Below are 15,050 nucleotides of genomic sequence, written 5' to 3'. Positions count from 1 at the left end.
AGAGGGGACACAGTGGTCGTAATTATATTTTTCCTTGGAATCTAAAGCAAATGCTTCTTCCAAAATGTTAACAACAGATGAATCACGTTAATTGTAAATTTAAAGCCAAAGAAAAAGTTTAAAATAAGAAAGAAAGAAAGAGACGAATGAATGAGTTTTCTAGAACCACAGGGAGAAGCACTTGCCAATACTTCTAGGAGCAAAGAAACGCCCCTGAATCCTGCTCCATCCCTTTCTCGGGGTCCTTGTCTCCTTGGCCGGGGCAGGGCAGCAGGGGGTCCACAGTCACTTAGGGAGGGGGTTACGGGGTCGTTGTAAACTCCCCTCTCACGGTGGCCAATGCAGTGAAGGAATCCAAAAGAAACACTGGGGGAAAGAAGGAAAGAGGAAAATGTGTCCTGAGTTTTTAAATACGGTTGAAGCAAACCCCTTACATTTAGGGATGCCAGCTGTGTGTCCCCTGCAGTGTCAGCCCGGGACATGCAGGCACTGCACCGTGGCCCACAGTCCCCCCTCCCAGGGCCAACACTGCCCTCTGCAGTGACTCACGCCCGGGATAGTTTAAATACTGGGACAGCTGAGGCGAGCCACACTCATGCTGCAGCCTTGAGCCGTCCCTCCTCCTCCTCCCAGGCTCCCTCTTGTCCACGGCGGGCGGGCGCCGAGCTGCTGGTAAGTAGGCGAGCCACCCCCGTCCCTCCTCTCTGCTTAGAGGGCCCGGCCAGCCCCTTCCCATTTCTGCTGGACCTGCTCCCCTGGGAGACCCCAGAAGGGGCAGAGCTGACATGTGCCTGGGGATGCTCTCGGGACAGGGACAGAAGAAGCCTGTGCTGGAGGGGTGCAAGCCTGTCTCCCTCACTGCCTGGACACCAGGACCACCAGCCCCTCTGCTGATGCCTCAACAGCCTCTTATGCCCCTTGCCCTGAGCAGCTCATGATGTCAACCTGGGGTGCTGAGATGTCTGAGACCAGCAAGTTGGGCTGAAAGTGGACTAAATTATCACCCCCCTTGTCACTGGATTGACCTTTCTGGAATCTAGATCCACTGGGGGAAGAACTTTTCTTTTTAAGGTTCAGATTATTTGAGCCTGTGCCATCTTTCCTGGCACTTACCCTGGTGGCCCCCAGTGGTCTGCCCCGCATTTGGCTCTGTCCAAGACCTTCCTTCATGGGGGTTTCCCAGGCAAGAGAGCTGTCTGCTTTGCATAGATGGATAACTCCTGCAAGTGTAACTTCAGCAGATGTGCTGGTCCCTGGTTTGCAGTTCCAATTTGGAATTCAGACATGGGCTCAGCATTGTTCAGGCTCTAACAGTGTGGCTTAGGGGACACTATGCTGGCAGTTTCCCCTCTCTCCTGCTGGAAGCGTCGGCCTCTGTGGAGCCTGGAGGCTTTGAGCAGGGAGTCAGGGCAGGAGATGGATTTGTGATGAGGTGGTATGTGGATTTGAAATTGTGATGGCTGCACCTTGACCCGTGTCTCTGCTCAAACGTAGAGGCAGGACCTGTGGCCAAGGAACCAACTGTGGAAAACCAGAGCTTTCAGGACTCTCCCACCCCTGCCAAAGTGCAAGAGCCATTCCACCTCCCGGGCCCGGGGCATCACCTCGGTGCAGCTGCACTCTTTCTGGGATGACACGTGTGCTCCAGCCGCAGGTGCCGGGTGCCTGTCTGCCACGTGCCAACTTCTCCTTTGGGGTTATCTGGGATGCGTCACTTTATCTTGGGCAGCTCTCAGATGTGTTGGTGCCACTGGCTCCTTAATTTAGAAGTGCTCTAACGGCTGGCACTTCCTTCATTCTGCATAGACTGAACATCTGGAGTAAATTCAGGGCCAGACAGCCCAATTTGCCTGTGGTCTTGAGTCAGCTGGGCGGGCTCAGCAGGGATGAGGCAGGCATGTGAGAGGGTTCGGGGCCAGGGGAAAGTTCTGGATAGATTCCACAGAAAGTCAGGTCGTGGAAGGTTCTTCCCAGGGCTAGGGAACACTCCCTTAGCTCGCTCAGTAAATGGAGGGGTGGTGAGGCGAGGTAGAAGTAGATCCAGCCGTGGAGAATAAGAGGTGGGGGAGGAGCTGTCCCAACTCAGTCCTGCCAGTAAGCAGACTGTGATCACACATGGCAATTTGCTGCCCTGAATCCTGACCACGAAGGAGTCACTGCTGCTTCAGATTTATGGCCTCTCTTGGCTTTGGGACACAGAAATTAGAACCTGCTTCCAGATGCTTTGATCAGGGGCTGATCCATTTCTCTCTACTTTGGGATCCCAGGTGCCTGCCTGAGAAGGGGGCTGTTTGTAGCCCGTGGCTGCTCTCATAAGAGCCCTTTTGGGGCAGTTCTCCCTGTTCTGCTGGGTGGTTTGTCAGTTTCTCCTGCTACCCTTGCCAGGCTAATGACAGCCTCTGCAGGAAGCCAGACCTGGGAGGATCCCCAACAGAAGGGCTGGAAAGGAATTGCGCTTTTTAACTGATTTTCTGTTTTCAAACAATAAGCAACATGTTGGCTTTGAAGGGCCATGAGAGATGAGAGACGCGGGTCCCCGCTTGATCAAGGTGGAGGGTGAGGGTGTGGCCAGTCTTGCTTTGGAGTTCAAGGATGCTTTCTGTTTGGGGTGGAGTATTCCCAAATCAGGGGCCTGTGACCTCGGCCCCAGGTCCTGCCTCTACATTTGAGCAGAGACACAGGTAAAGGTGCAGCTGTCCCAGTTTCAAATCCACACACTGGCCGGGCACGGTGGCTCATGCCTGTAATCCCAGCACTTTGGGAGGCCAAGGCGGGAGGATCACGAGGTCAGGAGATCAAAACCATCCTGGCTAACATGGTGAAACCCTGTCTCTACTAAAAATACAAAAAATTAGCCGGGTGTGGTGGCGGGCACCTGTAGTCCCAGCTACTTGGGAGGCTGAGGCAGGAGAATGGTGTGAACCCGGGAGGCAGAGCTTGCAGTAGCAGAGATCACACCACTGCACACCAGTCTGGGCGACAGAGCAAGACTCCGTCTCAAAAAAAATAGATAAATAAAAATAAAAAAATAAAGATCCACACACACCTCATCACAAATCCATCTGCAGCCTTGACTCCATATCCAGGCTTGTTGTTGAGATTACAGGGGTCAACCCCTTCTGGTGACCCCTCTGTCCCTTCCCTACAGTCCTCCAGGAGACTCAGGTGGAATTGAACAAACACCAGCATCAGAGCAGCCTTAAAGAAGAAATCCCTGAACTCACGCAGCCTGGTAGTTGAAATAAGCACTTGCCCTTGGCGAATCATGCTGGGCAGGGGGAATGTGGATTTTATGAGCCTCAGTTGATTTAAGCTGGAGGGTGCAAATCCACCTCCTCCCCAATCCCAGGCCCTGCCAGGCGTGTGGTTGACAAGGTCCCAAATCCCGGTGATGAGGCTCAGGGATTTGCCAAACTCTGTAGTTAGGGGCCCTGATCGGGTGTCAGGAGTCCCCAACGGACTGTGTGACCTTGGGCAAGTCTCCTGCTCCCTGGGGACCCCCTCAGCTTTCCCAACTACAAAATGAGCAGACGGTTTGACTAGGTGCACTCAGAAAGCTCTTGCACCTCTGATGCTCCAGGCTCTAAGTACCGTTTCTGGAAGCAGCTTCTATTGCCAGGTTCAACTCAGCAAAAACTGCAGTTCCTGATGGGGACGCAGAAGGGGCCGCCGAGAGAACTATTGGTAGAGGGATGGGGCCAGGCCTGTGGCAGGATCTGCGGCCTCCCCCATCCTGGATCCTCTTGTTCTCAGCGGTCAGTGACAAAAGGTCTGAGCCTGGGTTCTCGGCTAGTCTAGACCTCACGTGGTGTTTCTGAGCATGTTCTGTGGACTCCTGCATTGGAGTCACTTGGGAAGTTTGTAAAACATGCAGAATCCTGGGCCCCGCTGAGACCTAGGGATCAGGATCTCTGCGGGTGGAGTCTCCAGAGATTCTGATTTTTACCCAACAACAAAAATAACAATCGTCACAAACATTTATTGGGTCCTCACTTTGTGCCAAGAACTCACCCAAGTGCTTCACATGCATTAACTCGTTTAATCCTCACAGCAGCAACGCTATGAGGTCAGTTCTATTAAACAAGCCAGGCGATTTTATGTGCTGCCCCAGGAGAGGGGATGTTTGGTGAGATGGGGAGGTCTGGAGGCACCGAGGCCCGAGCTTCAGGCCAAGCCTCTCAGGCAGACCCACTGGCCTGAGCCCCCATGAGCACGTGATTGAGGTCAGCACCAGCTGTGGGCAGTGGGGACAGACCCTGGCTGCTCCAAGCCTGACATCTTCCTCGGGAGCCCTCAGGCTTGTTGGGTGACATCTCTCTGCAGACAAGGCCATGACTGGGCAGCCCTCTGTGGGGAGAAGGCAGAAGCCAGGGAGAGACAGCCCCTCTCTGGGTCTCAGTTTCCCCAGGTGCACTGGGATTGGGCAGGACCAGAAGCTCCCAGAGGTCCCTCCCAGTCCCTGGGTTCCATGGAACGGCTATTGGCTGTGTGCGGACATGCTGATTACTAAGTGGGATTGCCCTGGCTGGGAAACTTGGAGGCAGGTGGGCCTGAAAAGATGGGCACGAGTTCCTCAGGCCTCAGCATGAAGCTGGAGCCGGGCCGGGCGGCCCTGCTGGAGGTCCAGCAGGTCCTCTGGGGCAGAGAAGATGAGGAGAATGAGGGGCTTCCGGCCAAATTTCCTTCCTGCCTCACATCAGAAGATAGCAGAGCTCCAAGGGCCCTTGGAAGTCTTTACTGAAGGGGAAACTGAGGCCTGGAGAATTTCCCTAAGCTCACACTTCAACTTAGTGTCAACCAGAGTAGAACGCCGGTCTTCCAGCCTCCCTCCAAAAGTTATGCTCTGTGTCATTAAAATAAGGAGGAGTCTCCTTCCAGGAAACCTCGTGTTCAGGGAATGTGAACGATGGTATTAAACCAAAAATGTCCCAACCCACCAACTAACAAAGCCCAGGGCTAAGAGGCTAATTATGTGTTTGCTCGTGAGTCACGGTGCTTCTGCTGAGACCCAAAGCCGAGAGCCCTGGTCCGTGCACTACTGCTCACGGGGAGGGAATGCATCAGAGCGCCCAGGAGAGCTGTCAGGCTGTCCTTCGGTTTGTCTGCTCGGCTTGCTGACTTCATGGGCCAGTGATAGATGCCAGGCTATTCCCCCTTCCCAGGAGCTGGACAGGGGCTGGACTGAGTCACTGAAGTGATTGACGACGCTCTTGGCTGCCTGGGGGAGAAGTTATAATTAGGGCAGCTTTGTGGCCCTTTAACTGCCATCTGTCAGAGCTGCCAAGCGGCACCAGGCAGCGTGGGCTATTAGGCCTCCAGGTGCTGGGCTCCTAGAGGCTGCGGCCACTGCAGGAGCTGGCATCACATGCTGAGAATCCAAGGGCCCAGCTGTCAGTCCCAGTTCTGTGGCCCCTCCCTCCCCTGCGGGCTTTGCAGCCGGGTTTCAGGGGAGCCCTTTGGAGGCCCTGTGGAGCCCTGGCCGCCAGCCGCAGCAGTCGAAAGTGCCGGAAAACAGGAAACTGCTGCATGTGGTGCTGGGATGGGTTTTGCAGATGTGAGGATTTATACAGAGGAAAATCTGCAAGTTCTTGCAATATTTGTCATGCTGAGTGTGGCCCATTTTAGACAGTGGTGGCCCTGTTCCCATAGGGAATTATCTGTGCAGTCCTCTCAGGTCAAGGGGCACCTTCCCTGGCACAAGCCCTTCCTGGGCTGGCTTGATGCCCCTCCCCAGCTGGAGAGTGCAGACTCAGAGAAAGCCACATAAAGATGGGTCCTCAGAGGGTGCCTCATCCTACACTGTCCTTCATAGATGGGGAAACTCAAGATTGCCCTGGGCTGGCCAGGTGATGTGCACTTAATTTAGTCTCTGACACTTGGGCTGTGACACCGTTTTGAAGCACGCTGGGTATATGAGTGTACATTAAATATAAGTGCCAGCCAGCTTGTCTCCAGGAGCAATTCAAGCTCCACCTTTTGCACGTCAGCCCAGGCAGTAAATATCTCACATACACTTACACCAAAGAGATGGGCAAATACCCACACTGTCCATGCAGACCCCTAAGAGTACAGGCACCGTTGTCTTGGTGGACAGATTGTTTTCTCATGCCCTGAAACTCAGCCTTAGAATCCTAAGGTCTTAGGAATGGACAGGACACCAGTTGTCTTCCAGTCCAATACCCTACCAGGCGTGGGAATCTTCTCTACAGCTTGCTTGCCAAGTGATTGCTTTAGCCTCTGCTTGATTGCTTCCAGTGACAGTAAGCTTACTCCCTCTGTGAGGTTGCCCATTTTCAGTGTGAACTGAAATCTGCTACTCTATAACTTCTGCACCTGCTTGACCTCTGAAGCCACACTGAACTAGGTTCTTTCTGTATCCCATGGCAGCCCTTCAGGGATGCTAGGAAAGTGATTGTAGACTCCTCACAGCATCTCCTCCTCTGGTTATTTATTCATCCACAGCTCCTTCATTTTAATTTTAATTTAATTTTTTTCTCACCATGTGTTAGGGTGCTGACACAGTTCCTTCAATGGATGCTCAGATGTTCTGCTTTCTAGACCCCCTCGCCATCCTCTAGAATTCTTTAGGAGGTCAGTTTGCCATTAGCCTTTTTGAAGTTCAGAGTGGAACTGAGCCCAGCATTACAGGTGTGGCCACGTCAGGGCAGTGTAGGGTGAGACCATCACCTCCTTTTTTCCACATGTGATACTTCTATTAATCCAGTCTCAGACCACACTAGCTTTTGTGGGCAGCCTCCTTCCTTTGTTATCGTCAGTAAAAAGTCCTAAGTCTTCTCTTAGGGTGAATATTGAGCCACTTTTTTGTGTGTACTCTGTTTAGGCAGCTTGTTTTCTGTTGCTGGGTTCTGGACCTGACATTTGTCTATGTAAGTTTTTTCTTTTTTTCAGATGTGTCCCTAGCATAACCTGGCCCCATTCCTTTGCATCTAGATGCCTTTGGACAAGGTATTCTTTTTCCTTTCTTGTTTCCATTGTTCTATATGCTTAGTCAAGTTCTTAATGTAAAAGTATAGCAGGTCAGGGCTTCCATGGGCTGTGAACAAGTAAAAAAATCAAGGTCTTGGCTGGGCACGGTGGCTCATGCCTGTAATCCCAGCACTTTGGGAGACTGAGGTGGGCAGATCACGAGGTCAGGAAATCAAGATCAGCCTGACCAACATGGTGAAACCCTGTCTTTACTAAAAATACAAAAGTTAGCCAGGCATGGTGGCGTGCGCCTTAATTCCAGCTACTCGGGAGGCTGAGGCAGGAGAATCCCTTGAACCTGGGAGGTGGAGGTTACAGTGAGCAGAGATCATGCCACTGCACTCCAGCCTGGGGGACAGAGCGAGACTCCATCTCAAAAAAAAAAAAAAAAAAAAAATCAAGGTCTGTGTGGTTGGGGAATGGGCTTAAGTTTTTATCTCAGAGTAAGCTTGTTGAGGGGGCAGGGAAGGGGTGCATGGGACTGAGGCCAAATTAGGAAGCCTGGGTTACTCTGAGACGTGGGCCAGGCTCCAGACCCCATGAGTTCAGAGCCACAGACAGAGACCAAATACCTTCTTTACCCAACCATTGATGGCTTCTGTGCCATCATTTGAAATTCCTTCCTCTGACTCAGGATTTTTGCTCATGGAAAGGGAGACACAGCATTAACACTCAAAGTACTTCCTTAGGGGTCTAGAGACCTGGGCTTTAAGCTCAGAAGCCTTTCCTTGCTTCTTGCATCCCCAAAAAGTGATGGGAATGAGTGACCGGCAGTGATTGCTGCATCTTCCAGGAGTTTGGACCTTTGAACCTTTGGTGGAAGTTGCGGATACTCTCACATATACACAGAAATTCTTAGTTCCTTGACTACGAATGCCAAGACCAGAAGCACTTTGAGGCCCTCCTGACTTGAGGAGTCTATAGAGTCCATGCTGTGGATAAGCATGGAACAAGGCACGCATTTGCACAGCACTGGCCTGGATGACCCTGCATCCTTTCCGCATTCGCTCCTCACAACAGCCCCAAGAGCGGGGCGGGAGTTACCATCCCCTCTTCACACACGAGGGAGCTGAAGCTTGCAGGCCTCAAGCTTCATGCAAGGTGAAACTGTTAGTGATCCTTAAATATTCATATAGGGACCAGCACCCATGTCCCATATCTCTACATTTTACACACACACACACATACACACACACACAGTTATATATGTCATTGTCATCAGTGATTTCAAACACCAACATTTCCATGAACTTGCCTCCATTTTCAGAACATTGCCACGCCTGACCTACCATCTTTTAGCTCAAAGTACATCTCAGTAGGTTTCCTGGAACTTACTCAAGGACTCCCCAGTGTTTCTTGTGGAAACTGGGACTTATACCCATAAGGCTGGCTTCGGGCACCAGCTAAGCCACAGCAGCCTCTCCCAGCGAGGCAGGACATGGTGCAGACACGTCATTGCCTTTTCCTGGGAGGGTGGTTTGAATTCGAGCTAGATGAAGCACAGGTGAAAGGGCTAGCAGATGGCTAAGTGATGGTTGGTGGTGATGGGCTGGGCTGGGCAGGCCCAGGCGAGGGTGAGGAAGAGCTGCTTCCACTGTAGTCATTCAGGCAGATCCCAGCTCTGTGGTCCTAACTCTGCTGCCGCTGCTGCACCTCCCAGCAGGCTACCGTGTTTGTGGCCTCACCATCTTCCCCCAGGTTCAGCCCTATTTATTTGTTCCCATTGCCTTTGTGTTCCTCCTGACAGGGCTGTGTTTAACCAGCACATTCAGATGATGTGAGGGATACAGAGATGGATAAGATACAGTTCCCGCCCTAAGGAACCTGTAGGGATGAAAGATGGACTCCCTGTCCATGGAAAGCTTATTGGCTGGGGAAGGAGACAGACAGGGACACAGTGAATGACATCCAAGGCCACCATGGCCAATGATGGAGACTGGGAAGATGACTTCATGGAAGGGTAACTGATTGACTCATGGAATCTGGGAAGTGTCCTAAAGGTTATTGCACTGGAGTTGGACATCATGGAAGCATGGGAAAATTTTGTATAAGGACAAGGGACATTCCAGGTAGGGAGAATTGCCTGGGCAAAGGCATGGAAGCAGAAAGGCAGGGCAAAGGTGCAGAGGCTTCCTGTTCAGAGCAGAGAGAGCATGCGTTCAGTATGTGATGATGGGGTTCAAAGCCAAGCCAGCATTGGCACTGCGAATTGATGTTGGCTTAAAACTTGCCAGTGTCGGTTAGAGGACCTTGACTAACGTGTGCTCTCTTCCCTTGCACAGGCTATGCCACTGAAGCATTATCTCCTTTTGCTGGTGGGCTGCCAAGCCTGGGGTGCAGGGTTGGCCTACCATGGCTGCCCTAGCGAGTGTACCTGCTCCAGGGCCTCCCAGGTGGAGTGCACCGGGGCACGCATTGTGGCAGTGCCCACCCCTCTGCCCTGGAACGCCATGAGCCTGCAGATCCTCAACACGCACATCACTGAACTCAATGAGTCCCCGTTCCTCAATATCTCAGCCCTCATTGCCCTGAGGATTGAGAAGAATGAGCTGTCGCGCATCATGCCTGGGGCCTTCCGAAACCTGGGCTCGCTGCGCTATCTCAGCCTCGCCAACAACAAGCTGCAGGTTCTGCCCATCGGCCTCTTCCAGGGCCTGGACAGCCTCGAGTCTCTCCTTCTGTCCAGTAACCAGCTGGTGCAGATCCAGCCGGCCCACTTCTCCCAGTGCAGCAACCTTAAGGAGCTGCAGTTGCACGGCAACCACCTGGAATACATCCCTGACGGAGCCTTCGACCACCTGGTAGGACTCACGAAGCTCAATCTGGGCAAGAATAGCCTCACCCACATCTCACCCAGGGTCTTCCAGCACCTGGGCAACCTCCAGGTCCTCCGGCTGTATGAGAACAGGCTCACGGATATCCCCATGGGCACTTTTGATGGGCTTGTTAACCTGCAGGAACTGGCTCTGCAGCAGAACCAGATTGGACTGCTCTCCCCTGGTCTCTTCCACAACAACCACAACCTCCAGAGACTCTACCTGTCCAACAACCACATCTCCCAGCTGCCACCCAGCATCTTCATGCAGCTGCCCCAGCTCAACCGTCTTACTCTCTTTGGGAATTCCCTGAAGGAGCTCTCTCCGGGGATCTTCGGGCCCATGCCCAACCTGCGGGAGCTTTGGCTCTATGACAACCACATCTCTTCTCTACCCGACAATGTCTTCAGCAACCTCCGCCAGTTGCAGGTCCTGATTCTTAGCCGCAATCAGATCAGCTTCATCTCCCCGGGTGCCTTCAACGGGCTAACGGAGCTTCGGGAGCTGTCCCTCCACACCAACGCGCTGCAGGACCTGGACGGGAACGTCTTCCGCATGTTGGCCAACCTGCAGAACATCTCCCTGCAGAACAACCGCCTCAGACAGCTCCCAGGGAATATCTTCGCCAACGTCAATGGCCTCATGGCCATCCAGCTGCAGAACAACCAGCTGGAGAACTTGCCCCTCGGCATCTTCGATCACCTGGGGAAACTGTGTGAGCTGCGGCTGTATGACAATCCCTGGAGGTGTGACTCAGACATCCTTCCGCTCCGCAACTGGCTCCTGCTCAACCAGCCTAGGTTAGGGATGGACACTGTACCTGTGTGTTTCAGTCCAGCCAATGTCCGAGGCCAGTCCCTCATTATCATCAATGTCAACATTGCTGTTCCAAGTGTCCATGTCCCCGAGGTGCCTAGTTACCCAGAAACACCATGGTACCCAGACACACCCAGTTACTCTGACACCACATCCGTCTCTTCTACCACTGAGCTAACCAGCCCTGTGGAAGACTACACTGATCTGACTACCATTCAGGTCACTGATGACCGCAGCGTCTGGGGCATGACCCAGGCCCAGAGCGGGCTGGCCATTGCCGCCATTGTAATTGGCATTGTCGCCCTGGCCTGCTCCCTGGCTGCCTGCATCGGCTGTTGCTGCTGCAAGAAGAGGAGCCAAGCCGTCCTGATGCAGATGAAGGCACCCAATGAGTGTTAAAGAGGCAGGCTGGAGCTGGGCTGGGGAATGATGGGACTGGAGGACCTGGGAATTTCATCTTTCTGCCTCCACCCCTGGGTCCATGGAGCTTTCCCGTGATTGCTCTTTCTGGCCCTAGAGAAAGGTGTGCCTACCTCTTCCTGACCTGCCTGATTCTCCCGTAGAGAAGCAGGTCATGCCGGACCTTCCTACAATCAGGAAGATAGATCCAACTGGCCATGGCAAAAGCCCTGGGGATTTCCGATTCATACCCCTGGGCTTCCTTCAAGAGGGCTCTTCCTCCAAATCCTCCCCACCTGTCCTCCAAGAACAGCCTTCCCTGCGCCCAGGCCCCTCCGGGCCTCTGTAGACTCAGTTAGTCCACAGCCTGCTCACTTCGTGGGAATAGTTCTCCGCTGAGATAGCCCCTCTCGCCTAAGTATTATGTAAGTTGATTTCCCTTCTTTTGTTTCTCTTGTTTGTGCTACGGCTTGACCCAGCATGTCCCCTCAAATGAAAGTTCTCCCCTTGATTTTCTGCTCCTGAAGGCAGGGTGCGTTCTCTCCTCAAAGAAGACTTCAAACCATTTAACTGGTTTCTTAAGAGCCGTCAATCAGCCTGGTTTTGGGGATGCTATGAAAGAGAGAAGGAAAATCATGCCGCTCAGTTCCTGGAGACAGAAGAGCCGTCATCAGCGTCTCACTTGTGATTTTTATCTGGAAAAGGAAGAAAGACCCCAGCACAGCAAGCTCAGCCTTTTAGAGAAGGATATTTCCAAACTGCAAACTTTGCTTTGAAAAGTTTAGCCCTTTAAGGAATGAAATCATGTAGAATTTTGGACTTCTAAAAACATTAAAATCAGCTTATTAATATGGGATAGAGAAAGAAATCTGGTGCCTGGGGGTCCTTGTGTTCACCCCTAGAGTTTGTTTTAAAATTTTTAATAGAAGCATAGGAAGTGTATGTGCAGAAAAGTGGGAACATGATAGTGTATGGCTTGGTGGATTTTCACAAACTGAACATACCTGTGTAATCAGCATCTAGACCCAGACCCAGAGCATCACAAATATCCCCCATCCTGGGCTTTTCCCAGAGGAGATGGGGGCTTCTGAAGATGGACTTACCTGGGACCTGCCCCCCATGAGCCAGGACGGTCCCCCCACGGGCAGCCTGTGCAAAGGCCCCGTGGCCAGGGGTGGAGGAGAATATGTGGGTGTGGACAGGATGGGAGACTCTGGCCTGAACAGGAGATTTTATTATATCTGGAGACCCTGAGAGACCCTGAGACCTGGGGCACCCTGGCTGGCCAGGTCAGAAGCATCCTGACTGCTGAGGTCCGTGCAGCCACACCCCCTTCCCTGCCAGCAAGCTGTCTGCGGCTCATCGGAGGCCTCTCCGCCTGGAGCCTTCCATGGACATGATATGCCTGTATCTGTTTTTAATTTTCATTCTTCACTTAGGGGAAGTGAAATAGCTCAGAGATGAGATCCTTTAATTGAAAATGAAGTGTAACGGAATCTAGTATCTTTCTAATGTGGTAAAATTCTCCATCAACATCATAGTCAGCTGGCAGCTGAACTTCAGAATCTCACTTACAGCAGGCGACACGGGGGTACACCGATGGGTCACACTGGGTCTGGGGGCTCCCTGGAGCTCCTCCTGCGTGTGGTCTGGTTAGGAGTTGAGTTGTTTGCTCCAGGGTTATTCTCCTCCTCGAGTCACAGTCACACGAATGCCTGCCTTCTCTGGCCTTCCTGCTACACACATACTCACATGGCGCTCAAGAAGTTAGGCTCATGGCAACGTGTGTGTTTCTCTGGACAACTGGCCCAGTTTACAGTGAAATGGAGAATTTCAGGTCTCCACGTCTGCCCAGGAAAGAACTTCAGCTGACTCCACAGGGATCTGGAAATCCACCACCAATCCCGATCGGCTCTTATTAGCTCCCCGCTCCACAAGACACCTGTGATCTGGAAATCCACCACCAATCCCGATCGGCTCTTATTAGCTCCCCGCTCCACAAGACACCTCTGATCTGGAAATCCACCACCAATCCCGATCGGCTCTTATTGGCTCCCCACTCCACAAGACACCTGTGACATCCCCCAGGGCCATAGGAGCACGTGCTGACCAGGTTTCCCTTCCAGTTCCTGCACAAAAAGTGTCCAGAGGGATGTTTGCAAACACTAGTGCACTTTGTAGCTTTTCACCCTCTGTCCCAGGGAATCTAGGAGAGATGAGGCCCGTCAGAGTCAAGAGATGTCATCCCCGCAGGGTCTCCAAGGCATTTCCAAACTATTGGTGGCACCTGGAGGACATGCACCAAGGCTTGCCAGAGCCAACAGGAAGTGAGCCCAGAGCATGGCCCATGAGCATCACCCGCTGATGGTGGCCTGCTGTGCCTGGTGCCAACAGGGGCATCCCGGCCCGTACCCCTCCAGACAGGAAGCATGGGTTTGCCCACAGACCCGTCGGGTGCTCCTGTGAATGGCCTCCAGATGTCTTTGTGCATAGGCACAAGTGGGCCAGGGCTGGAGGGAGGTGGGAAACCTCCTCATCCGGTGGGCCCTGCCAATCTTAACCTAGAACCCCTAGGTATTCCTGGCAGTAGCCATGACATTGGAGCACCTTCCTCTCCAGCCAGAGGCTGACCTGAGGGCCACTGTCCTCAGATGACGCCACCCAGGAGCACCCTAGGTGAGGGGTGAGGGCCCCTTTATGTGAACCTCTTGCCTCTTCCTTTCTCCCATCAGAGTGGTTGGATGGAGCCATTTTCTTTTCCCACTCTGCACCATGTTGTCTGGCTGAGGAGCTACTAGAAAAGCTGAGTGGAGTCTCCTTTCCAACAGGATGATGCGTTTGCTCAATTCTCAGGGCTGGAATGAGCCGGCTGGTCCCCCAGAAAGCTGGAGTGGGGTACAGAGTTCAGTGCCGTTTTCCTCTCTGTTTACAGCTCCTTGACAGTCCCACGCCCATCTGGAGTGGGAGCTGGGAGTCAGTGTTGGAGAAGAAACAACAAAAGCCAATTAGAACCACTATTTTTAAAAAGTGCTTACTGTGCACAGATACTCTTCAAGCACTGGACGTGGATTCTCTCTCTAGCCCTCAGCACCCCTGCGGTAGGAGTGCCACCTCTACCCACTTGTGATGGGGTACAGAGGCACTTGCTCTTCTGCATGGTGTTCAATAGGCTGGGAGTTTTATTTATCTCTTCAAACTTTGTACAAGAGCTCATGGCTTGTCTTGGGCTTTCGTCATTAAACCAAAGGAAATGGAAGCCATTCCCCTGTTGCTCTCCTTAGTCTTGGTCATCAGAACCTCACTTGGTACCATATAGATCAAAAGCTTTGTAACCACAGGAAAAAATAAACTCATCCATCCCTTAAAGAATAGAATAGCTTGTCCCTCTCATGGGAATTGGGCCGTATGTATATTGTTCTTCCTCCTTAGAATTTAGAGATACAAGAGTTCTACTTAGAACTTTTCATGGACACAATTTCCACAACCTTTCAGATGCTGATGTAGAGCTATTGGGAAAGAACTTCCAGACTCAGGAAGTTTGCAGAGAGCAGACAGCTAGAGATAACTTGGGACCCAGAGTTGGTCGACAGATGTTAGATGTATCCTAGCTTTTAGCTATAAACCACTCAAAGATTCAGCCCCCAGATCCCACAGTCAGAACGGAATCTGCATTGTTGGGAAGGCAGCAGTGGCCTTGGGAAGGAAGCCATGGCTGTGGTTCAGAGAGGGTGGGCTGGCAAGCCACTTCCGGGGAAAACTCCTTCCGCCCCAGGTTTCTTCTTCTCTTAAGGAGAGACTGTTCTCACCAACCCGCTGCCTTCACGCTGCCTTCAAAGCTAGATCATGTTTGCCTTGCTTAGAGAATTACTGCAAATCAGCCCCAGTGCTTGGCGATGCATTTACAGATTTCTAGGCCCTCAGGGTTTTGTAGAGTGTGAGCCCTGGTGGGCAGGGTTGGGGGGTCTGTCTTCTGCTGGATGCTGCTTGTAATCCATTTGGTGTACAGAATCAACAATAAATAATATACATGTA

At 52.3% G+C, this 15,050-nt stretch overlaps 1 protein-coding gene across 2 annotated transcripts; it reads left to right on the top strand.

Annotated features, from left to right (window-relative positions):
- Nucleotides 1–589: 589 nt before the first annotated feature.
- Nucleotides 590–15,050, top strand: LRRC15 (leucine rich repeat containing 15). 2 transcript variants are annotated; one of them, XM_003807647.5, is made up of 3 exons: nucleotides 590–672; nucleotides 6,910–6,966; nucleotides 9,270–15,050. In XM_003807647.5, the coding sequence occupies exons 2-3, from the start codon at nucleotides 6,952–6,954 to the stop codon at nucleotides 11,016–11,018; spliced, it is 1,764 nt and encodes a 587-aa protein (XP_003807695.1). In that variant the 5' UTR covers nucleotides 590–672; nucleotides 6,910–6,951; the 3' UTR covers nucleotides 11,019–15,050. The 2 variants fall into 2 exon arrangements, with proteins under 2 accessions (XP_003807695.1, XP_063459099.1); XM_063603029.1 differs by lacking the exon at nucleotides 6,910–6,966.

The sequence above is a fragment of the Pan paniscus genome, chromosome 2 (genome assembly GCF_029289425.2).
Source record: "Pan paniscus chromosome 2, NHGRI_mPanPan1-v2.0_pri, whole genome shotgun sequence".
NCBI lineage: Eukaryota > Metazoa > Chordata > Mammalia > Primates > Hominidae > Pan > Pan paniscus.
The sequence above is the reverse complement of the archived record's forward strand: the minus strand, read 5'-3'. Positions and strand labels throughout refer to the sequence as shown.